This window comes from Schistocerca cancellata, chromosome 3 (genome assembly GCF_023864275.1).
Source record: "Schistocerca cancellata isolate TAMUIC-IGC-003103 chromosome 3, iqSchCanc2.1, whole genome shotgun sequence".
NCBI classification, from domain to species: Eukaryota; Metazoa; Arthropoda; class Insecta; order Orthoptera; family Acrididae; genus Schistocerca; species Schistocerca cancellata.
In genome coordinates this window covers 397820383-397846566 of record NC_064628.1, presented here as the reverse complement: position 1 = coordinate 397846566, position 26184 = coordinate 397820383, and the positions used below count along the sequence as shown (strand labels likewise).

General features: G+C 37.8%; 1 protein-coding gene across 1 annotated transcript in view; it reads left to right on the top strand.

The window, feature by feature from the left end:
- LOC126176334 (amine oxidase [flavin-containing] A) overlaps positions 1–26184 on the top strand; it is a 252211-nt gene that overhangs the window by 141127 nt on the left and 84900 nt on the right. Inside the window, exons 4-6 of the mRNA XM_049923486.1 lie at positions 12165–12280; positions 12410–12543; positions 18996–19137. Coding sequence (XP_049779443.1) covers positions 12165–12280; positions 12410–12543; positions 18996–19137 — 392 coding nt within the window. The remainder of the gene's footprint in view (positions 1–12164; positions 12281–12409; positions 12544–18995; positions 19138–26184) is intronic.

Sequence of the window (26184 nt, the reverse complement as noted above, 5' to 3'; positions counted from 1 at the left end):
CCTGTACCAGATAGGACTGTTGTTGTGGTCTTCAGTCTAGAGACTGGTTTGATGCATCTCTCCATGCTACTCTATCCTGTGCAAGTTTCTTCATCTCCAAGTAAATACTGCAACCTACATCCTTCTGAATCTGCTTAGTGTATTCATCTCTTGGTCTCCCTCTAAGATTTTTACCCTCCACACTGCCCTCCAGTACTAAATGCCTCAGAACATGTCCTACCAACTGATCCCTTCTTCTAGTCAAGTTGTGCCACAAATTACTCTTTTCCCCAACTCTATTCAGGACCTCCTTGTTAGTTATGTGATCTACCCATCTAATCTTCAGCATTCTTCTGTAGCACCACATTTTGAAAGCTTCTCTTCTTGTCTAAACTATTTGTCATCCATGTTTCATTTCCATACAAGGCTACACTCCATACAAACACTTTTTGAAAGGACTTCTGACACTTAAATCTATACTCAAAGTTAACAAATTTCTCTTCTTCAGAAACACTTTCCTTGCCATTGCCAGTCTACATTTTATATTCTCTCTACTTCAACCATTGTCAGTTATTTTGCTTCCCAAATAACAAAACTCATTTACTACTTTAAGTGTTTCACTTCCTAATGTAATTCCCTCAACATCACCTGATTTAATTTGATTACATTCCATTATCCTCACTTTGCTTTTGTTGATGTTCATCTTATATCCTCCTTTCAAGACACTGTCCATTGAGTTCAACTGCTCTTTGGGGTCCGTTGCTGTTTCCGTCAGAATTACAATGTAATCAAAAACCCTCAAAGTTTTTATTCCTTCTCATGGAGTTTAATTCCTACCCCAAATTTTTCTTATTTTTTCCTTTACTGCTTGCTCAATATACAGATTGAATAACATCGGGGATAGGCTACAATCCTGTCTCCCTCCCTTCCCAACCACTGCTTCCCTTTCATGCCCCTCAACTCTTATAACTGCCATCTGGTATCTGTACAAACTGTAAGCAGCCTTTTGCTCCCTGTATTTTACCCCTGCCACCTTCAGAATTTGAAAGAGAGTACTCCAGTCAACATTGTCAAAAGCTTCCTCTAACTCCACAAAAGCTAGAAATGTAGGTTTTCCTTTCCTTAATCTATCGTCTAAGATACGCTGTAGGGTCAGTATTGCCTCACATGTTCCAACATTTCTACAGAATCCAAACTGATCTTCCCTGAGGTCAGCCTCTATCAGTTTTTCCTTTCGCCTGTAAAGAATTCGTATTAGTATTTTGCAGCTGTGACTTACTAAACTAATCATCTGCCTATGGCAATGTCACAGAATTTAAAACCTGGTCCTAAATGTCTCTCTTACCATTGTATAATCTATCTGAAACTTTCCAGTGTCTCCAGGCCTCTTCCATGTATACAACCTTCTTTCACGATTCTTAAACCAAGTGTTAGCTATGATTAAGTTACTCTCTTTTCAAAATTCTACCAGGCAGCTTCCTCTTTCATTCTTTACACCCATTCTATATTCACCTACTATTTTTCCTTCTCTTCCTTTTCCTACAATCATATTCCAGTCCCACATGACTATTAAATTTTTGTCTCTCTTCACTATCTGAATAATTTCTTTTTTCTCATCATACATTTCTTCAATCTCTTCATCATTTGTGGAGCTAGTTGGCATATAAACTTTTACTACTGTGGTAGGTGTGGGCTTGGTGTCTATCTTGGCTACAATAATGTGTTCACTGTGCTATTCATAGTAAATTACCCGTGCTCCAATTTTTTTATTCATTATTAAGCCTACTGCTGTACTACCCCGATTTGATTTTGTATTTATAACCCTGTATTCATCTGACCAGAAGTCTTGTTCTTCCTGCCACCAAACTTCACTAATTCCCACTATATCTAACTTTTACCTAGCCATTTCCGTTCTTAAATTTTCTAACCTACCTACACAATTAAGGGATCTGACATTCCATGCTCCAATCCGTAGAATGCAAGTTTTGTTTCTCCTGATAACGACGTCCTCCTGAGTAGTTCCCACCTGGAGCTCTGACTATTTTACCTTTGGAATATTTTACCCAAGAGGACACCATCATCAATTAATGACATAGTAAAGCTGCATGCTCTCGGGAGAAATTTTGGCTGTAGTTTTCCCTTGCTTTCAGCCATTTTGGTTAATGTTACAAGGCCAGATCAGTCAATCATCCAGACTGTTGTCCCTGCAACTACTGAAAATGCTGCCGCCCCTCTTCAGTAACCACACATTTGTCTTGCCTCTCAACAGATACCCCTCTGTTGTGGTTGCACCTATGGTACAGCTATCTATATTGTTAAGGCACACAAGCCTCCCCACCAATGGCAAGGTCCATATTTCATGGAAAGCGGGGGGGAGGGGGGGGGGGGAGACCAGATAGGACTAACAGGGGATATTGAATGTAGGTAGAGAAGGAGAGCATGAATGGCCATAGGTGTTTTTAGTCGATGGGAGAATGTCACAGTGGCAATGAAGGAACTGAACTGGAAGACTGTTTAAGATAGATGTAAACTGTCCCGAGAAAGTCTGTCAACAAAATTTCATAAACCAGCTTTACATGTTGACTTTAAAAATATGCTACAATTCCTATGTATCACTCACATAGGGATTCTGAGTATAAGATTAGACTAATTACTTCATGTGCAGAGGTATTCAAACATCATTCTTCATGCACTCTGTAATGAATTGAATGGAAAGAAACCCTAATAATTGGTACAATGGGATGTACCCTCTGCCATGTACCCCACAGCTGTTTGCAGAGTATAGATGCAGATGTAGACGCAGGTGTGGAAGTGGACCTCTCGATAAACTCATCACTTCCATTCAATTACTGCTTGATTTGCTGCTACTCTCAACTATTCTTTGCCAACCAATAATTACTATAAATATAACTACCTCATTATTATCATTACCATTTGGATAATTATTATTATCATCAGCCTCTCTTGCGTTACTCACTTCCTTAACTATGTAAAAAGTTTACTCATTATACAGATCTGTTTTCCCCAACAAAAATTTATAATCATTATCCCCAGAACATATTTAATTATCAACACTCAACTGCTGAACGCCATCAATAAATAAATGTGCTTGCACAAGCTCTTCACTCATGCAGTTAGCAAAATAATTTCACTTCATTAGCGGTCAATGTAACTGTCCATCAATATAACATTATCTGCAGGCAGAGACATCGTCACTTAAAATGCCTGATACAGAAACTGTAGTGTGCCCATAAATTCCATCAACCATGTTATCCACAGTCCATACTGCCTCCATACAAATAATCTCAATTACTAAAGCATATACCTCCATATATGTCTCCATCCACTCTTACATTAATGATAGGCACTTTTCCTGTCACCAATAACCTCAATAACTGGAGCATATCCCTCCATGTATATATCCATCCATAAAAAACATCAAAACCAGGCCATATTGCTTCCACACAAGTGAAAGTTATACCACAGAATACCCCACATTTCCAGACACTGTATAGATGTATGTTACTTATCTTACTGTGCATCATCTAACTTTCATATTAATTGCAACAAACATTACCTCATTAGTATTCAGTCTGCCACTCACAGTTCCTCCCACAAAAACAACATTATCTGCAGCTATATCCTGCACATTGCAAACCAACAAAACCACCTGATACAGGACTACTGCCTAATCACTAAAAAGGTCTCGTACAGGAACCACATCCTGCTCACACTCAAAAACGTGATGCAGAAACCCCTATCTGCCCACTAAAAACATCTGGTTTGGGAACCACTGCCTACTTATGAGTAATCTCAGCCACATCACTGGAGCATGCAACATCTCCACCTACAAAAATACAAGATTCAGGTTCTATTGCCACCACAGAATTATCACTGACTTTCACTGAAGCAAATTCCATTGCACCTAATTCAGTACCACTATTGAAAATATCTGATACAGGAACATCTACCTGCTCACAATCTCAAATGCATTTTCAACCTGATTCCTTAAATTGCTAGCTGAGCGTGCCACTTCACTTATCACTGCAGATTCTGATTCATCATTGTCAGCCACAACCTCTTCATTCACTTCAGTTATAGCCTTCCCCATTTCAACATTACCAGCATCACATTTCTGCCCACTGTTTCCCCTTTTAATTCTGTCCCAACTGCATCAACTTCTTATGACAGTTTCTGTTCTTTACATTACAGCTCACTTGTATCCTTCCTGATTTAACATCCAATCTCCAATATTCGAGCTTACCTTTCAAAATTATCTCTTCTCCATATTTTACTCCATTTTTTATTACATCAGTCAAGACAACTGTAAATTTCTCAAATATGACATTAACTCTTGTTTTAAAATTACCTGAAACGTGCATCAAAAGACATTTGTTTGCCTTTCCATGTACCTGTGAGCTCACAGCTTGTGAATACTGGGTGATGTTCTGCTTTCCTTATCCATCTCTGTGGGTATCAAGAATACTGAAAATCACAAAAATGACATGCCTGCTACAACACTTAACATACTTATGACTACAACTCTGCTGCTGCTGATGACTACTGCTGTTGTTGGCTGCTCTAACGTGATGTGGCACACTGCCAAAGTACATTGCAGTACAGTGTATGACTCAGCGGCAAGCAGGGCTAACAGTTCCCTGTTGACTCTATGCCGCATCTTCCCTGCCGCTGGCTGTTCAGCGATCGCTACACCGCTTGGCACTCGACAAAACGTTTCTTGCAGATGGCTGAACTGGCTTTACATGAATCCTGTGCTGCCTACTGACTCAATTCACTGTTAACTGTCCTGGACCAAGCCCATATATGTGACAATATAGGTAAAAATGTTCCTTTACTAACTCTTGTTGATCCCGGACAAGACCAACTTATGTGACTATGGATAAGAATGGAATTTAGAACTTTTTCACCTTTCAACATTTTACATCTTGTTGGTGTAATTATGTACATTAAAGCTAAGAGACATGAATTGCATGAAAATTTCAGTGACACATTGTTACACATAATGTGAAAATTATGTATGCAGAAAAAGCTTTTAATCAGTGATTTATTGCAACTTAGTATGACAGTAGCCAGAACTTTGTCACTTAAATCTGATTCCTCATACCCTTTTATGGCATAATATGCTTCCTTCTTAAACCACTCTGCTAGAACAATCTTAAACGTACTACAGGGAACAGAATGGGCAGCTTTTGGGAGTCTATTGGAAAATATGGATCCTAGATATTTGTCACTGTTTTGAACCCTAGCTATCCTACTGTAGGTTATATCCATTGAGTGTCCAGTTCTTGTATCATGTTCATGTACAGACATCCTAAGGTTACAATTATTTAAATTCTCATTAACACCGAGAAGACAATTTTACATATAGAGGCTAGGGACTGTCATAATATTGAGCTCTTTGAAGTGATCTTTACAAGATTCTCTTAGGGAAAATACATCTGATAACCGTTTTTTGCCACTTGAATATGATTTTTGAGCCAGGGCAGTTACCCCATAGATGAGTTCCATTTTTTGTGTAACTTGCCAAGCTGAGTTTCTGATCTATGTGAAAACCTAACAGTTTGATTATTTTTTTCTCTTCATTGGAGAAACTCAAATTGAAAACAATGTGTTCAGTTTTATTGTTTGTAATTTGCCTGGAACTAGTTAGTGCATCAATCTATTGCTACATTTTTCTCACATCTCCTCTGGTTCATCACCTTGTATGGTTAGAGTTGTATCATCTGTGTTCAATACCGCCTGACACAGCAACAATGAGGGTAAATTGTTTATACATACAGTGAACGGGAATGATCCCATTACCGAGTCCTGTGGAATGCCTGTTGTAACAGGTAATGAATCTGACCTTTGGTTGTTTACAGTTACCATGTGCTAGGTGTTGCTTAGGTATGACTCAATAAGGTGAAGATCATTCTCTCCAGCTTCATAGTACTGGAGCTTTTTGATAAGTATACTGTGTGAGACAGTATCAAAAGCTTTCCTCAAATCTGGAAGAGCCACACAGGTTGTTTTCTCAGTCCCAAAAGAATCTACATCTACATCTACATCCATACTCCGCAAGCCACCTGACGGTGTGTGACGGAGGGTACCTTCCGTACCTCTATCGGTTCTCCCTTCTATTCCAGTCTCGTATTGTTCGTGGAAAGAAGGATTGTCGGTATGCCTCTGTGTGGGCTCTAATCTCTCTGATTTTATCCTCATGGTCTCTTCGCGAGATATACGTAGGAGGGAGCAATATACTGCTTGACTCTTCGGTGAAGGTATGTTCTCGAAACTTCAATAAAAGCCGGTACCGAGCTACTGAGCGTCTCTCCTGCAGAGTCTTCCACTGGAGTTTATCTATCATCTCCGTAACGCTTTCGCGATTACTAAATGATCCTGTAACGAAGCGCGCTGCTCTCCGTTGGATCTTCTCTATCTCTTCTATCAACCCTATCTGGTACGGATCCCACACTGCTGAGCAATATTCAAGCAGTGGACAAACAAGTGTACTGTAACCTACTTCCTTCGTTTTCGGATTGCATTTCCTTAGGATTCTTCCAATGAATCTCAGTCTAGCATCTGCTTTACCGACGATCAACATTATATGATCATTCCATTTTAAATCACTCCTAATGCGTACTCCCAGATAATTTATGGTATTAACTGCTTCCAGTTGCTGACCTGCTAATTTGTAGCTAAATGATAAAGGATCTATCTTTCTGTATATTCGCAGCACTTTACACTTGTCTACATTGAGATTCAATTGCCATTCCTTGCACCATGCGTCAATTCGCTGCAGATCCTCCTGCATTTCAGTACAATTTTCCATTGTTACAACCTCTCGGTACACCACAGCATCATCTGCAAAAAGCCTCAGTGACCTTCCGATGTCATCCACCAGGTCATTTATGTATATTGTGAATAGCAACGGTCCTATGACACTCCCCTGCGGCACACCTGAAATCACTCTTACTTCGGAAGACTTCTCTCCATTGAGAATAACATGCTGCGTCCTGTTATCTAGGAACTCCTCAATCCAATCACACAATTGGTCTGATAGTCCATATGCTCTTACTTTGTTCATTAAACGACTGTGGGGAACTGTATCGAACGCCTTGCGGAAGTCAAGAAACACGGCATCTACCTGTGAACCCGTGTCTATGGCCCTCTGAGTCTCGTGGACGAATAGCGCGAGCTGGGTTTCACATGACCGTCTTTTTCGAAACCCATGCTGATTCCTACAGAGTAGATTTCTAGTCTCCAGAAAAGTCATTATACTCGAACACAATACGTGTTCCAAAATTCTGCAACTGATCGACGTTAGAGATATAGGTCTATAGTTCTGCACATCTGTTCGACGTCCCTTCTTGAAAACGGGGATGACCTGTGCCCTTTTCCAATCCTTTGGAACGCTACGCTCTTCTAGAGACCTACGGTACACCGCTGCAAGAAGGGGGGCAAGTTCCTTCGCGTACTCGGTGTAAAATTGAACTGGTATCCCATCAGGTCCAGAGGCCTTTCCTCTTTTGAGCGATTTTAATTGTTTCTCTATCCCTCTGTCGTCTATTTCGATATCTGCCATTTTGTCATCTGTGTGACAATCTAGAGAAGGAACTACAGTGCAATCTTCCTCTGTGAAACAACTTTGGAAAAAGACATTTAGTATTTCGGCCTTTATTCTGTCATCCTCTGTTTCAGTACCATTTTGGTCACAGAGTGTCTGGACATTTTGTTTTGATCCACCTACCACTTTGACATAAGACCAAAATTTCTTAGGATTTTCTGCCAAGTCAGTACATAGAACTTTACTTTCGAATTCATTGAACGCCTCTCGCATAGCCCTCCTCATACTACATTTCGCTTCGCGTAATTTTTGTTTGTCTGCAAGGCTTTGGCTATGTTTATGTTTGCTGTGAAGTTCCCTTTGCTTCCGCAGCAGTTTCCTAACTCGGTTGTTGTACCACTGTGGCTCTTTTCCATCTCTTACGATCTTGCTTGGCACATACTCATCTAACGCATAATGTACGACGGTTTTGAACTTTGTCCACTGATCCTCAACACTATCTGTACTTGAGACAAAACTTTTGTGTTGAGCCAACAGGTACTCTGAAATCTGCTTTTTGTCACTTTTTCTAAACAGAAAAATCTTCCTACCCTTTTTAATATTCCTATTTATGGCTGAAATCATCGATGCCGTAACCACTTTATGATCGCTGATTCCCTGTTCTGCGTTAACTTTTTCAAATAGTTCGGGTCTGTTTGTCACCAGAAGGTCTAATATGTTATCCCCACGAGTCGGTTCTCTGTTTAACTGCTCAAGGTAGTTTTCAGATAAAGCACTTAAAAAAATTTCACAGGATTCTTTGTCCCTGCCACCCGTTATGAACATTTGAGTCTCCCAGTCTATATCCGGCAAATTAAAATCTCCACCCAGAACTATAACATGGTGGGGAAATCTACTCGAAATATTTTCCAAATTATCCTTCAGGTGCTCAGCCACAACAGCTGTTGAGCCAGGGGGCCTATAGAGACATCCAATTACCATGTCTGAGCCTGCTTTAACCGTGACCTTCACCCAAATCATTTCACATTTCGGATCTCCGTCAATTTCCTTCGATACTATTGCACTTCTTATCGCTATAAACACGCCTCCCCCTTCACTGTTCAGCCTGTCTCTACGGTATACATTCCAATCTGAGTTTAGGATTTCATTACTGTTTACGTCTGGTTTCAGCCAACTTTCTGTCCCTAGTACTATATGGGCATTGTGCCCGTTTATTAATGAGAGCAGTTCTGGGACCTTTCTATAGACGCTCCTGCAGTTTACTATTAGCACATTAATATCGTTATTCCCGGTTGCATTTTGCCTACTCCTACCTTGCCGCGTCTCAAGAGGCGTCTTGTCGGGCCTAGGGAGGGGATTCTCTAATGTGATGGTAGTCTCCACTCTTTGCCAGTGGAAGGATGAGGTCAGACGCCATGTTGTGAAGAGCTAAGTAGGTTATTTTGCTCATAGTGCTGGTTCGTCTGTTTGTGCATACAATATTCTGTAATTTTTTATATGATTGGTATGGGGGAGATGGAACATAGTTATCAGGGGATGATTTATAACCTTTCTTATGAATAAGTGTTCAAATAGTAATTTTTAGGCAATCTGGGAAGATTCCTGCATGCAGTATTTGGTTAATGGTTTTGGTTAGTGGCAGTAAAATTTCTTTCTTTATATTTTTATTACATAATTTGAAAGTCCATAGAAATCTTCTGCTTTTGAGCTGCTAAGTTTGGCAGTTGCTTCACTAATCTGCCTGTAGTATACAAGAGACTAGCAGAAGTTGTCACCTTGCATACTATCTAGAGCTGGAAGCAAAACTACAGTTTTATTTGCATCTTCAGTAAGATTTTTATTTGAGCCAGAACTGTTAAAGTATGTATTTAAGGTGTTTGGTTGACTTGGAATGTTGTACTTATTTTCAGAGATTACCTCAGTTTTGATAACTTTTCTAAGCTGTTTTTCACTTATGTGTAAAATTGAATATGTAACTGTCAGTGGCTTTCCTCTTGGCTGCTCTAATTTCTGATCTGTATGCACTTGGCGCTCCGGTGTAAGTTTCCTTCTCAGCTTGACTGTATTGCAATTTACAAACATATCTATACTCTGAAAACCACTGTGAGGTGCATGGCAGAGCACAACTCAATTTCTTCCCTAATTTTGCACAGGTGTTGCATTTACCAGTTTCTCAGTTCTTGAGGTTTATTACCCTGGTTCTGCTTTGTGTGGTTTTTGTAATATTTGGTACAAAATGAGTCAAGGTTTTCTACTAATAATTCTAAAAATTTTTGTTTCTGCTGTTCACAGTCAAGGCCAACATAAGTGACTTTATGGATAAATAATTAACAAAAGGTGAATAGAGAAGCTAAAACATGTTGCTTCCACTAAGTAACTACATCAACACAAATAATAAATTGAAAATCATACAATCACTGTTTATAGGGCTTCTGAAATGTGTAATGTGATTTTTAAATTTGTATATGCTGTTGCTTTAACCCTAAAAAATTCAGTCACAAATTCAAATAAATGCATGTGGAAATTTTGCGGTGAAAATAATGTTTACTACTTACCTTAAATATGGGGTCACATTTTGGGGAAATTCTAAAACAGCTAATATGACCATCAGACTGCAAAAAAGGGTATTAGAATCATGTTTGGATGCAAACCTAGAGAATCATGTAAAGCTCCATTTACGATTTCTGGTATTCCTTCTCTCAGACAAAATAAAAAATTACATATGACCAAAAACAGCACATCCTTGGCCCAGAATGGAACTTACCACATGGGAATTAAACTTACAAAAACATAAAAACAAATACTCATGTCAAAATCTCTGGAAAATCTTTAAAGTGATATTTGCAGAATCACTGCTTTTACTCTGTTGAAGAATATATAGATGTATGAAGTGTATTATGTATATATTTGAATAGATATTTTCCTGTTCATTCCTGTACACTTTCTTCCACCTTGTAGCTAACAACTGTTGTGCCCCCACCTCCCCCTTCCCCATTTCTTCCCTTATTCATACGTGCTCCTCACTGACCTCACCAGTTACATCAGCTGCCCCCTCCCTTTGCAGATATCCTCTCACCAATCTACACTCCAGTCTTTTATCATCTTTTTATTTATTTTTATTCATATTTTCAGTTTGATCTCATACCATTTTCATGTTGATTTTATTTTGTTTTCACTATTGCCCCAACTTACTCTGGGTTTATCTTTCCTGACCATCTTTCATCCATTTCACCTTAGTTGTGTTTTTTGTGATATTGCTCATATTTGTATGCATTTTTCATCCTTCACTATAGATCTTGATCCATTCATCTGTGCCAATAAAGAAAAATTTCTCTATCGCCAGGCAGAACACACCTCCACATACTGTTCCTGCTCATGGAATCCCACCCCAAATGGCCTAACCATGAAATTACCCATCTCCAGCTACAATCCCTCCTTCTACAATGATCTCCTTATGTTCAAATTCCATTAGTCTATAGACCTTACCAAAGTAGTCCTGCAAAACCTTTTAAATCAGTCCCAAACTTCCTTGCACTAACTCCACTCCATCCACAAAATCTTGCTGCTCTGCAATCCCAAATTCCCACATTCCATCTATAAAACTGAAACCCTTTCCTTCCAGAAATTAGAGAAGCATGCTCATTACCACATCAAAAACTTTACCATCTATTCACCTCATATAACTATCACTGTCCATAACTACCATTACAAGAACCTCCATCAAACCTGTGCCCGCATCCTTGCATAGCTGCCAGACCTGCCTTATAGACATACTACATTTGCCACACCTCCAGAGCTCCCTCCCATCAAGCTAAAGAACCCAGCGCCTAAACACTCATAATCCCCCTGCCCTCAGCCTTTGCTAGTCTCTGTCCTCCAGCTGCCTACCCCCATCCCTGCTCCCACTACAGTGCTACTCATGCCTTCTATTGTGCCAACACACCTGCATGGTCCTTCCCCCTTCTCTCTACCTCCCCCCCCCCTTTCCCCTCCATCCCCGTCTGTCTCACCCTCCCACCAGCACAGCCTCCTTGCACTGCACCCAACCGCTCTGTCCTGTCCCTGTACCACATCCCTGTACACTCCCACAGCCAGCACTAGCATCTTCCGCGACATTTACCCTAGTATCCTTTGCCCTCCCCACCCCATGCCTCCTCTGTACCTCCACTGTCCATCTCAGCAAAGATGGCTGCTTACACGAGACACAGTTGTGGTCGGGCTTAGTGCCCAGACAAAACAGAGGCCATGCTTGTGTGAGTTGTGCTTGTGTAAATGTGTGTGAGTTTTCAATGTCTCATGAAAGTCATAGTCTGATAGTGAATATATCTAGCGTTCAGTTTCATTGTGTCTGTCTGCAGCCAATTGTGTACTCTATGTGGTAAATAGTAATCTATCCTTTCCATATTGCTGGTATTCCATCCTGTGTTTTCCATAGCTTAAATGTATTAAGTGTATTATTTGAAATTTTAAATATGTGTGCATATAAACCACTTTCACCTCTAAACATGTAAAAAGACTCCTCCAATGCCTAATACATAAGCTGCTTTTATAGAATATAGAAGCTATAAAAATACAGTACTATACAATACTATACAATTATGCATCCTCTTGGTTTTAGGGGCTGAGTCTTCTCAGATTTCGGCATTATATTTTATATCATTTGTAAATGGAAAGCAAGGATTTATAAACAAGCTGAAACTGATATTCCCAGGGGACGACACCCAAAGAATTATGGTAAAAATGCTTTTGTTGAATGTCTCATTCATAACTATCTTCCTATTTGTGAAATATAATTGAAAATGTGCATTAATGATGTTTCTTATTCTACCTAACATGCCTTTCATTAAAGCAAATTTGTTCAAGAATGGTGCACATTATATATCAATGAGGCTTGCTGAGGAAATTGGAGATTCTTTGGAACTGGGTGATAACGTTATAGAAGTAGTTCAGCTTGATGAAACAGTTGACATTATGACAGCAAGTCAAAAATTATATCGGTAAGAAAGTATCTGTGTACTATAATTTATGAACGACATAGAATATATTTATATCATATCAATGAGCATAACCTTCTTTTGAGTCAACATACACATTTTCTAAATTGTTTTCTACAAGAAACTGACACTATTTGTATTTAGTCTCATATAAAAACCCAGGGATTATAAGAGGAAGGAAAAAATCATGAGCATGGAAATTATGTGAAATAATTAGGAGATGAAAAGAAATTGGAAGGAAAAGGAAAGAGATAGGACTGATTTAATATTGCAAGAAATACTGAGCCATTGTAAAGGAAGTGATTAAGTGATTAGTTATGGTGGGTTTGTCACTTGCAAAGGCATGTTAAAGCTACTTTCAGCTTCCCCCTGGGGAAAGATCCATGTGTCCCTGATGACTGTGTCTAGTGTGTGGTGGATGATCAAATGTGACATCCTTTTCCAAAATGTTTGTATATCATGTAACTGAGGCAAAACCTGGGAGTCAGCTCAGTATTTACTTGAGTTGAAACCTAAAGCCTAAAAACCATGTTCAGGATGGCCAGAACGCTGGCTTCTGCTGTTAATCCGTGTGGTGGATTCAGTCCAAGCCAAGTGCACCTCTCCATATCCCAGAAACAAGTCCTTTAATGTGTTTAACTATCCAGGTGGGTCTGTGGGATAAATAAAACCACTAAAATCCAATTCTCTCTATGTATGGGAACTATTCTATTGCATAGGTAATATGCCACTATCGTAATGTACATTTTCATGCAGGCTGAAATTTACTATTATAAGAACCCTTGTCAAGAAAGGAGTAATTACTCAACAGACTTGATGCTAGCCACTTTCTCAAAGGTACAGGAAAAGATAAAGTATGCATAAAGAGAACATGCCTCTCCAGGAATAAGATACTTAGTCTCTCCATAGAACAAGCCATTTTTCAAGTCACTAACCAGATTATGGTATACAAAAATTAAACACTCTAACAAAATATTGTTAGCTGATATTTTTTGTAACTTGTTAAAAATATTTGAAGAGTGAAAATGGAAAACATTCTCAGTGACATTTTTCAAAAAATGTGTTTGCAGTGATACTGAGTTCTCGGTGCTCTGTTGCATATCCCTAGACTTGGTCCAGGTGCCAAACCATGGAGAAAGTCTTTCAGACATGGTGCATGGTCTTCATGCCAAGTTGTGCTCCCCTCTAGAGTTCCAAAAGTTAAGAGATATGGCAAGTGGTTTCTGTTGACTACAGTTCTACAAGTTAAAAACCTAATGCTGTGTTTCTGTACATGTATTATCACAAATAAAATGTAGTGCCTCAGTATTAATGGCACTTGGAACAAAAACTTTCTACTATTTTGTTGAAAACTGTCATTTTTGAGATCATAGTTGTGTACAAAATGCAAATTGATACTTGCAAAGAAGAAACCATCAACCAGCCACCCTCAGTAATGCTGTTTGTTTACATGAACAGTGCCATTATAATTTTCAAACCATCTCCAGACTGCTGTTCACATTTACATGTATATTACATTTGTTGTTGAGTACATTAGTTGTTGAGACAAAAACAGCAAAGAGAAACATTCCATGTGGGAAAAATATATCTAAAAACAAAGATTCTGTAACTTACCAAACGAAAGCATTGGTACGTTGATAGAAACAATAACAAACACAAACACACACACAAATTTCAAGCTTTCGCAACCCACAGTTGCTTCATCAGGAAAGAGGGAAGGAGAGGGAAAGACAAAAGGATGTGGGTTTTAAGGGAGAGGGTAAGGAGTCATTCCAATTCCAATCCCAGACATATGTCTGCTTGTGTCTGTTATGTGCAGATGAACATGTGTGTGTGTGCGAGTGTATACCTGTCCCTTTTTCCCCCCAAGGTAAGTCTTTCCGCTCCCGGGGTTGGAATGACTCCTTATCCTCTCCCTTAAAACCCACATCCTTTCGTCTTTCCCTCTCCTTCCCTCTTTCCTGATGAAGCAACTGTGGGTTGCGAAAGCTTGAAATTTTTGTGTGTGTGTTTGTGTTTGTTATTGTTTCTATCAATGTACCAATGCTTTCATTTGGTAAGTTACAGAATCTTTGTTTTTTATATATAAGAAATCATGAATGGGCATTTGAAGATGATTCGGTCACTTCACAACCAGTAACAGTGCTATGTATTTATCTAAATAAATAGCATTATTAACAGTGGCTATTTTTCTGCCATGCAAGAAGCAACTTGTAACAACTTTCTCATTGACACTTCAAATAAGTTAGTTACCTGGTAGGCACTTATAATGTTCTGAATAAAGTATTTAGTTTTTAATTTATCTCACTATTTTTTTGTGGTGATGCAATGAGGAGCATAGTTCTGTGCTATTAGAATATCTTCTCAACGTTTTTGGATACAAATCAGTTATCTACAAACAGAGATAAATTAATTCTTCATTCCCGTGTCAAATGTCAGATTTGGCACTTTGAATGTTTTCCATTTCCAGTCTTCTGTTGACTGTACAGTTCACAAGAAAAACTTAATTATGGTAGCAGAGATCTTGCCAGTAGCTCACTTTTATCCTATTAAACCAAAATAATTCTGTGTGTCACTTTAAAGAAACCCAGGGAGCATATGCAATGAAACACAATCTTTAGAATGAAGGAACATAGATGTACTATAGGAACCAATATTAAATCTTCTCTTGTTATATATAAATGAGCTGCTTTAATATACACTTAGAAAAGGATGCACCACAAAGGAATTGCCTGAATGGGACAGAGATCAGTAGATGCAAAGTACATGTACAGACAAATAAATGATTACAATTTCAGAAAAATAAGATGATTTATTCAAGGGAAACTGTTTCACAAACTAAGCAAGTCAATAATGCATTGGTCCACCACTGGCCCTGATGCAAGCAGTTATTTGGCTTGGCATTGATTCACAGAGTTGTTGGATGTTCTCCTGAGGTTGCATTAGATTGTCAAAATCCCAAACTGTTGGGGTTCTGCCCATAATGCTCCAAACATTCTCAATTGGGAAGATATCTGGTGACCTTACTCACCAAGGTAGGGTTTGGCAAGCATGAAGACAAAAAGTAGAAACTCTTGCAATGTCCATGAGGGCATTATCTTTCTGAAATATAAGAACAGGATAGCTTGACATGAAGGGCAACAAAATGGGGTGTAGAATCTTGTTGATGATGTACCACTGTGCTGTAAGGGAGCCATTGGTAACAACCAAAGGGGTCCTGCTATGAAAATAAATGGCATGCCATCACTCCTGCAGGCCATGTGGTGGGTGACAATCAGGTTGGTATCCACCACTGTCCAGGACCTCTCCAGACACATATTATCTCTACAGTCTCATTGACTGGAGTAGCATTGTCTTCAGTGATGAATTACGCTTCAAACTGAGCCCCAATGACTAGCAAAGACTTGTCTGGAGAAGCTCTGGACAGCAGTGGGTTACAACCTAACCATAACTTGCCATATGGCCTGACAACCAGGAGTGATGATCTGGGGTGCCATCTATTTCCAAAGCAGGACTCCTCTGGTTGTCATCCACAGCTCCCCTAGAGTACAGTGGTATGTCAACAATATTCTACCTTCCATTTTGTTGCCCTTCATGGCAAGCCATCCTGGCCGTATATTTCAGCCCACCCACACAGATGAGAATTTTTACTGCGTGTTTTTGTGGTTGCCAAATCTTACCTTGGCCACCAAAGTCACCAGATCTCACCCAATTGAAAATGTTTGGGGTATTATTGGCAGGTCCCTCCAACCAGCTTAGGATTTTGACATTCTTAACACCAGTTGAATAGAATTTGGCACAGTATCCCTCAGGAGGACATCTAAAAACTCTATCAGTCAATAGCAAGCTGAATAACTGCTTACATAAGGGCCAGAGGTAGGCCAATGTGTTGTTGACTTACTCAGTTTGTGAAGTTCTTTCTCTTGAATAAATTATCCAATTTTTCTGGAATTCTCGTCATTTATTTATCAGTACATGTATATCACATCTGCTGATTTCCTTTGTAATGCATCATTTTTTGCTCTTAGTGTGTATCTAAGAAGCTGAAATAGCTGTCTTTGCTGATGATGCTGACTTCATAATCAAGCCTACTGGAGAAACTACAAAACTTGAAAATGTATATGAAGTATTCCTGGAAATGATTAACTAGTTTTCTGCAAAGGGACAATAAAACACACTAAATGTTACAAATAATTCATAATGCAAATCATAAATGAAACAGAATATAAATATGAATGTAGTGTATTATTTTTAACACATGGCCATGGAAAAACGTGAAAAGATTTTTCAAATAACACAGTAAATGCTACGAAACAGTTATTGTTAAGTCAGGAGCAACAGTAAAAAATGTTACTGATGTCAATCTACATGACAAAATGTGAACAAAAAAATTGATGTGTATTGTGGATGTAACACACTGTCCAACCATCCTAATTTAGATTTTCCATAGTTTTCTTAAGTAACTTCAGGCAAATTCTGGAGTGTTCCTTTAGCAAGACCATCAGGACCTGTTGTATTATCTTAAAGCATACTTATGTATATTTTTTGACCTATTTATTTTCATTGTTTTATGATGAAAAATCATTTATCATTGTAAGATGATCCCTGAATGAATGAATGAATAAAATAAAAAAAAAAAAAACTAAACAAATGTGGCTACCAGAACTAAAGTTTCCAGAATATAATAATCAACATAACATGACATTAAAATATAGATATGACTTAATGTATCACTTATGCATTACTAAAGAAATATGGAAAATGAACTTTAAAATAAAACAGATGTGTCCTTTGTTTGGCAGATGCAGCACCCTAGATATAGGCAAACTGAACAGATACAAGCATACCCGACATTGAATGCATCTAAATTATGAAGGAAAGTATATGTAGAAAAGATAAATGAAATCTTTGCACAGAGAGAGCAGACAGCATAATTCCATGTGATGGAGCAAATTCATCAGCAGCAGAAATAATAGCATCATCAGTATCATAAAAAACAACAGTTCCATCAGTATCAGAACCAGCAGCTCAAACACCACTACACATAGCAGAAGCAGTGGCTCTTCCTACACACACAGAAAAAGGAGACAAAATATTTCATTATGATTCACACCAGAAAAGCAGTCCATGCCATGTGGAACATCTCTCTAATGTATTCAAATTGAGTCTCCAGTGCCCAAAGGCCGAACTAACAACTCATGTGCAGAGAAAAAAATATCATATTTATGTAAAAGTGAACCAGACTCAAAGTCTATATTCTATGAAAATATAAAATATCTGAATAATAAAATAGACCAACTAGTAATACATCTAAAAGATGAAAAAAAATATGGAAATATTTCGGATGTCTTATATTTCTCTGAATATCATATTACAAACAGAATTCACGTGTTACAGATTGAAAACTTTTATTTATCTGCTCATTACTGTAGATCTAGTATGGAAAAAGGTGGAGTTAGAATGTTTTTAGAAACAATGTAGGATATAAATCTCTAGATTTAAGCAAATAATTTGCTGAGCAGAAAATTGATGTGTATGGCATCAAGATAACAGTAGATACTGGAACAGTCCTTGTGCTGTCAATTTATAGACAGGTGTGATAAGTAAGAGTGCTTAATTGTTTCTCAGAAAAACATTCAAATTTCCAACAGGTGCCCTTCAAATTGGCAGTGCAAGAACTGTGAAATAATGACATACTTCCTTCAGTAGAGTCTAAAAGTAAATATCAGTAAATAACTAATAACATTTAAAATGGTGATATCGTATGACACGGAAATTAACATAACTGGTATTTCAGCAGATGGCTTCTTAGCATTTGCCTGTACAAATAACTACAATGAGTAGACTAAAGTAATTTCATGCTTGGAAAAATTGATAATGAGTTATGTCTGCTTAGCCTGTTGTCGAAAATAGTTCCTTAGCAAACACTAAAAACAGTACATTATGGTGCAGTCTTGAAGATTATCACTTGTTAACAAAGGATTGTGTTTCTCTTTTCATATAAATGCTGCATAACCGTTATGAAGGATTTCACTGTTCCGTCTATCTATGAAAGATGCAAAAGTCATTTTATTTTTATCAGTACATGCAAAAAATATATGATAACTAAATAAATTAGAAATTTGTTGAATGCTTTTATGTTAATCTGTTCCTTGAGCAAAATATTCCACTTTAGAAGTGCAAATGAGTCAGTGACAATTATTTTCTTCAATAGAAAAGACACTGTACTGAAATGTTTACTTGCTGCTGCAACTTCTTTCTGTATAAAAATAATTTAAAACCAGAAAGAAACAACATTGACTCATGTCATTGCTAACAAAGCTTTATGTTGGGAGGATATGATGTGTGAGGTAAGATTTGATTGTAAAATGTGTGCTTCCTTCAAACTTAAAAAGTATGTAAAATGTGAAGTAATAAGTTCCATGTTTTAAAAAATAAATGGCTTTCTCTTGCAGGTGTCAATATGCAATAATGGCAATACCACCAAGTGAGGTGCAGAAAATATATTTCATGCCACCTTTGCCAGCTCAACACAAGAAGCTCTTAGATCACTTTCCTGCTGGCCATATGATAAAATTTGTGGCAACCTACAATGAGGTTTGTAGCATTCCTGCTTTAATTGTGTTATATATAGCCAGTCTGCTTTTCCTTTTTGTAACTGAGTTTTTAAATACACCACTGTGCAGAACTTAAGGACAAAAGTAACTTTTGCGTGATATGTCATTGCCGAGTAATACAGCCCAATGAAACTTGGACCCTACATGTAGAGAACAGCTACAGCATAATACAGAAGGTAACTGAAATAAATACACAATGAGATTAATGGAAATGACACTTTTATTCAAAGACAATATGTTAGCAGAGTAATTTTCTGGAGGTATCTGATTGGAATGATAAGATTTGTTATCATAAATGAGGTAAAAATTGTTGCACAAACTCTTGTACAATTCAGTATATGGAATAAAACACTGAGCATCCACAACAACATAAAATATAGTTACGCAAGTGAGGCATAGACTCTAAATTCTCGCATTCCCACTAGAATCCTGCCTGGGAGGGCAGGACAGAAAATTACATTTTCAGTCCAAAAATCTTATTACAGCACATGATGGCAAGTGTTTTGCGAAAGGTTTTGTTATCACGTTTGCCAGAATTTGGTGTGAAGATATGTGCTCGACAGTGAATTGGACAGTTTTCATTTTATCTCTTATAAATTGGTGTCTATAATCTTTGCTTCAATTCTTGTAGCCACTAGTCTCAGACAAATAAGATTTTTTACACACACATTAACAAGATAAAAACTGTTACAGAAACTCTTGCACAAGTCAGTACATGAAATAACAACATTGAGCATCCATAGCAATCCAAAAGATATTGATGCAAACAAGGCACATGTTCTAAGTTCTTAAATAATAAGTACATTGAAGTCACCATGATTTATGATGGTCCCCTGGACGTTAAACAGGGCGGGACTTTGCTCTTAATAGGGTGTGCGATCACCACAGCTGGCAATGCATGCTCTGCAATGTGGTCCCACGCTGGCCACAAGATTGGTAAGGTAAGGCATTGCATTCCATTCCCTCGTCAATGAGGCTGGCAACTGCTGGATAGTTGTTGAGACTGGATACATAGAAGCCTTTGGCCTGCTTAGCAGTTTTATGTAGGACCAGAATTGTCTTGGATTCTTGGCAAGATCTTTTGATAAAGTCAACACCATCACTGTGTGATAGTGATGGGAATGTTACCGATGATGGTGCCACTAAAGCAGAGTTACTAAATTTCCATAATTCCTTCACAAAAGAAGATGAAATAAATATTCCAGAATTCGAAACCAGAACAGCTATTAGCATGAGTGACATAAAAGTAGATATCTTAGTTGTTGCAAAATAACTCAAATCTCTTAAGAAATGCAAGTCTTCTGGCCCAGATGGTATACCAATCAGGTTCCTTTCAGAGTATGCAGACACAATAGCGCCTATGTTAGCAATCATGTACAACCACTCACTTGACAAAAGATCTGTCCCTAAAGACTAGAAAGTAGCACAGGTCACACCAATATTCAAGAAAGGAAATAGGAGTAACCCATTGAATTACAGACCCATATGACTGACCTCAATTTGCAGTAGGATTTTGGAGCATATACTGTACTCGAACATTATGAATCACTTTGAAGAAAATGACTTATTGATACATAACAAACACAGATTCAGAAAATATCATTCTTGTGCAACACAGCTAGCTCTTTATTCCTATGAAGTAATGAGTGCTGTCGACAAGGGATCTCAGATTGATTCCATATTCCTAGATTTACAGAAGGCTTTTGATACCGTTCCTCACAAGCGACTATTAATCAAATTGCATGCATATGGAGTATCATCTCAGTTGTGTGACTGGATTCATGATTTCCTCTCAGAGAGGTCACAGTTCATAGTGATAGATGGTAAATCATCGAGTAGAACAGAAGTGATATCTGGCGTTCCACAAGGTAGTGTCATGGGCCCTCTGCTGTTGCTGGTTTACATAAATGATCTAGGTGATAATCTGAGGAGCCCCCTTAGATTGTTTGCAGATGATGCTGTAATTTACCATCTAGTAAAATCATCAGACGATCAATTCCAATTACAAAATGATCTAGAGAGAATTTCTGTATGGTGCAAAAAGTGGCAATTGTCACTAAAAAAAAGGAGAAGTGTGAGGTCATCCACATGGGTACTAAAAGAAATTTGATAAATTTTGGCTATATGATAAATTGCACAAATCTAAGGGCTGTCAATTCGACTAAATACCTAGGAATTACAATTACGAGCAACTTAAATTGGAAAGACCACATAGATAATATTGTGGGGAAGGCGAAACAAATACTGCGCTTTGTTGACAGAACACTTAGAAGATGCAACAAACCCACTAAAGAGACAGCCTACATTACACTTGTCCGTCCTCTGCTGGAATATTGCTGTGTGGTCTGGGATCCTTACCAGGTAGGATTGACGGAGGACATCGAAAATGTACAAAGAAGAGCAGCCCGTTTCGTGTTATTGTGCAATAGGGGTGAGAGTGTCACTGATATGATACACGAGTTTGGGTGACAGTCACTGAAACAAAAGCAGTTTTCTTTGCGGTGAGATCTATTTATGAAATTTCAATCACCAACTTTCTCTTCTGAATGCAAAAATATTTTGTTAACACCCACTTACATAGGGAGAAATGAGCATCATAAAAAAATAAGAGAAATCAGAGCATGAACGGAAAGATTTAGATGTTCCTTTTTCCCATGCGGCATTCGAGAGTGGAATGGTAGAGAAGTAGTATGAAAATGGTACGATGAACCCTCTGCCAGGCTCTTAAGTGTGAATTGCAGAGTAACCATGTAGATGTAGATGTGTAGGTGTGTAGATGACAGTGGTAGTAGTTGTATGTTGCAAATCAATCTTTTTACAGATGGGCAGATTTCTGTTAACTTTTGCCAGTCATCATTTGTGTGTTCCTTTTTGAACTGAGAGTGCAACAGTCTCTGTTTCCTCAGCAATTTCTAAATTTCATTTTTAAACTGTGGTGTGCGTTTCCCATCCATAATACACTTAATGGCACATACTTCTCCAGAACACAATCTACCATTCATTTAAATTTTGCCCAATGTCCTTCACACTGGAACTAAATGAAGTCCATTCATTTTCTACGTACAGTGCTAACAACTACTTATCTATTCTTTGTAGCAAAAATACTCTCCTAGCCTTCTCGATGGATTTATTAACTTTAGTAAACATTGTCATTCAGATAACATCCCAATCACTAATCCCAGTTTCTTTATGGACACCATCAACAAAATCAAGCTTGTTTGAAGAAAGGAAGATTGAGGTTAACATCCTGTCAACATTGAGGTCATTAGAGATGGCACACAAGCTTGAATTGTCAGTGATGGGGAAGGAAATAGGCCATGCTCTTTCAGAGGAACCATCCTAGCATTTTCCTGGAACGATTTAGGGAAATCACAGAAAATCTATATCTGGATGGCTGGAGACGGGTTTGAACCACCATCCCCATAAATGTGAGTCCAGTGTGCTAATCACTGCACCACCTCGTGTGGTGCTTGTTTGTAGTCATGAGATCTAAAATACTTCTGTTGTATCTGGACTGTTGGACTAGCTGCTGGAGACAATCTTTGGGCAATGTTTTCAGAAGTACTTCACAAACTTATCTGTCCATACCACCTGCAATAAACACGAAGATGTGGGCTCCAACAAAACCACAATCTGGGTATTTACATGCTACTGAGTGTAGATTTTCTTTGAATAATTCTAAAACTGTTTTGGCAGAATCAGGTGGCCAGTAAAAAAACATCTGATAAATTACTTGAGTTCATCTAAACCTGTTAACATGTCCAGATAGCTTCACAGTAGAACTCAGTATTGAATTCAATAGACTTTTGTGATTAGACTGACTTCTGAAAGAAATTAAAGCTGGTGAGTCCTCAGTTTTTATTTTACAATGTTGCAGACAATGAAGGCATTTGTTGATATTGTGTACTCTTCATGATACATATAAAGCATTGTGGGGAACTGTGAAAACAGTTTTATTGTACTGTTATTACATACATTAATTTTCTTTTGAAGTTGTGATTTGAAATTACAGAAACTCTTAGTTAGTTGTGCTACCTGTGCTTTGAATATTTTCAGTATTGTTGTATTTTTGAAGTTTAATGTAAATGTTTTGTTTTAAAAAATAACCTAGGATACTTTATCAACAGTTTCATTCAGCATCTCTCTATCTATAATGCTATTCTTTGTTTTACACCTAGTATGCAGTAGTTATTGTGTTTTTAGAGTTTTTTTTACAGCTATTGAATATCATAGGTGATACCTCCCATTATGAATTGTTTTACTATGTACATATATATTTAGTGCATGATCAGTTATATTTTTTGACTTGAGCCATAGTAGGTCAAAATATTAATACAAAGAAGTAAATCTTTTGAGTTCCTCTTTAAGATAAGACACTGCTGCTTCTTTATCTACTTTAATAAACATTTTAAATGCTTCAGACATTTTTTTCACCCCAGGCCATGATTCACCAGTGTCCTCCATAATTTGGTTTCAATATTAACACAAAGAGTTCCAATGATGGTTCTGGTAATGATGTTTTCACATTTTAACTCATTCCTGCCATAACTAGTTTGCTCATAATTCTTGGTGTTTACTAATTCTTGGTGTTTGCTGACACTAAGATTGTGACCATCATAAAAAAGGGCTACTTCCACAGAGTGTGGGACTGTCATGCAGCCCATCTGTGTGTCTGCATAACCCTATTAATATGATTGCATCTAAGAGGTAGTAGACAAGTAGTTTTGAAAATCAGGATTAAAGAAAGAGATAAAAGTAGCTGACAAAAAAGCCTCTGTGTAAATCTGGGAAGTAAGTATGACAGATGGTGGCATATGCTAGCCAACTGCAACAGTTTGTGGAAGGACACTGTGAATTTTTAATACTTATATTGCTCTACTGTTGGAAACTGGTAAGTCTCCTGAGGCAAACTCAACGGTCTTATGCTGCCAGTCCAAAAAGTTTCAAGACTGGAGTAATAAAAAAATAGAGAAATGTGAACATGGTGGTTTTAAATCTTCAGATGTTCTACACAGTCTCCACCATTGAGTACAATGCACAGGATGATCATACAAAATATGAAACTTCCATAAAAGTCCTTTGGGATCACATTCACACCTTCTTCTGTCTTGGAGAACCATCCGAGAGGTGTACTGCTTGTTTCTGTTTTGTGGTAGATTCATACTCATAATACCAAGTCTTGTCCCCCATGATGAAATTTTCTAGAAAGGATTTTCCATGTTTTTCCTTTCAGTGAAGTCATGGCAGCCACCCATGCATCATAATTTTTTGTCATTGCAGGGGATACAGAGAGACAGCATTGTGGACTTTTGAACACTTTTTAAAAGAACTGTCTTAAGCAGCTAATTTGACAGCTCAAACTCAATGGGAATAGTTTAGACCTCGTAGCTACAAACAGACCTAACTGAATCACCAGTGTCATTATAGGGACAGGGATTAATGACCATAATGTCATCATAGCAACTGCGGTTACTAAATTTAATAATTCAAGTAGGCAAGGAGAATATTTCTTCTAGAAAGAGGAGATAAGCAGTTGTCACCATCCCACTTAGACAACAAATTTACATAATGTAGTTCCAGTTTGATGAATACAGAGGAATAAGGGTGAAGTTTAAACAGACTGTAAATCGTGCTCTGGAGAAGTATGTGCTAATAAGTGGGCTAAGGATGGAAAGACCCACTGTGATTTTACAACAAAATTTGAAAAATGCTGTTGCAGTCTTGGTTGAAAAGAGAATGCTAAATGACAACAGGCTAATGTTACTAGAGATTCATGTGTCTGTAAAATAATCAGTGTGCAAAATGTACAACTACCACCATCAGACATTACCAAAAGTTTTGAGAAAATTCTGATCCTATGTGAAATTGCTAAGCAGATCTATGGCTTCTATCCTGTCACTCATTGGCCAATCTTGTGTGTCAGTAGGAGATAGCAAAAGGAAAGCCAAAGTTTTAAATTTCACTTTTAGGAAATTGTTCACACATTAGAATGATACAAACATACCATTGTCTGACCACCATGCAGACATGGAGGACATAGTAATAGCCATGGATGAAGGGCAAGAGGCAGATTCCATATTCCTACTTTTCTGAAAAGCATTTGACACTGTACCCCACTGCAGGCTGTTAACAAAGGTACGGGCACACGGAGTAGGTTTGAAAATATGTAAGTGGCTCAAAGACTTCTTAAGGAATATTATTTATTTATTTATTCATCCGTAGACAACTTGTGTTGTATGGATGTCGTCAACTGTATACATGGAATGAGTATATACATAATAGTACTTCTGGTAGTACATATTTCTATGGTGCAACTTAATCGTTTGTACCCAAAACAAATACACACCAATCTTAGTTACAAATAAATATAAATTTACAAATGTATTCTTGCATGGATTACAAAAAAAAAAAATACACACGAATCTTAATTACAGATAAATATAAATTTACAAAGGTACTCTTGCATGAATTGAGGTGAGCACATGTCATTTACAGTATTCTTTGACAGTATAGTAACATTTATCTGCTAAATAACTTTTTGCAGCTTTCCTAAAGGCATGTATTCCAGTTTCAGCTTTGATCTCCTCTGGAAGTCTATTATACATTTTTATTCCATTAAATAATAAACTATTTTGTGTTTTTGTTCTGTTTTTTTGTGTGAGATGCAAATGGTGGCAGGATCTAGTCCAGTGTTGGTGTATAGATCTGTTTTGTGTGTACTGGTCAATGTGTTTCTTTATATATATCACAGTCTGAAAGATGTATTCACATGGTACTGTCAAGATTCCCATGGTTTTGAATAAATCAGTACAGTGAGCTCTCTTGCTGCTTTTTGTTATTATTCGTACAGCTCTCTTTTGCAGCTTGAAAATTGCTTGTATGTTCTGCACATTTGTACCCCAGAAGGTTATGCCATAACTAATTATTGAATGCACATATGCAAAGTATGTAGTCTTAGCACATGACCTATTACATACTGACGTAATTATCCGGAGTGCATAGCAAGCAGTAGCAATTTTCTTTTCTA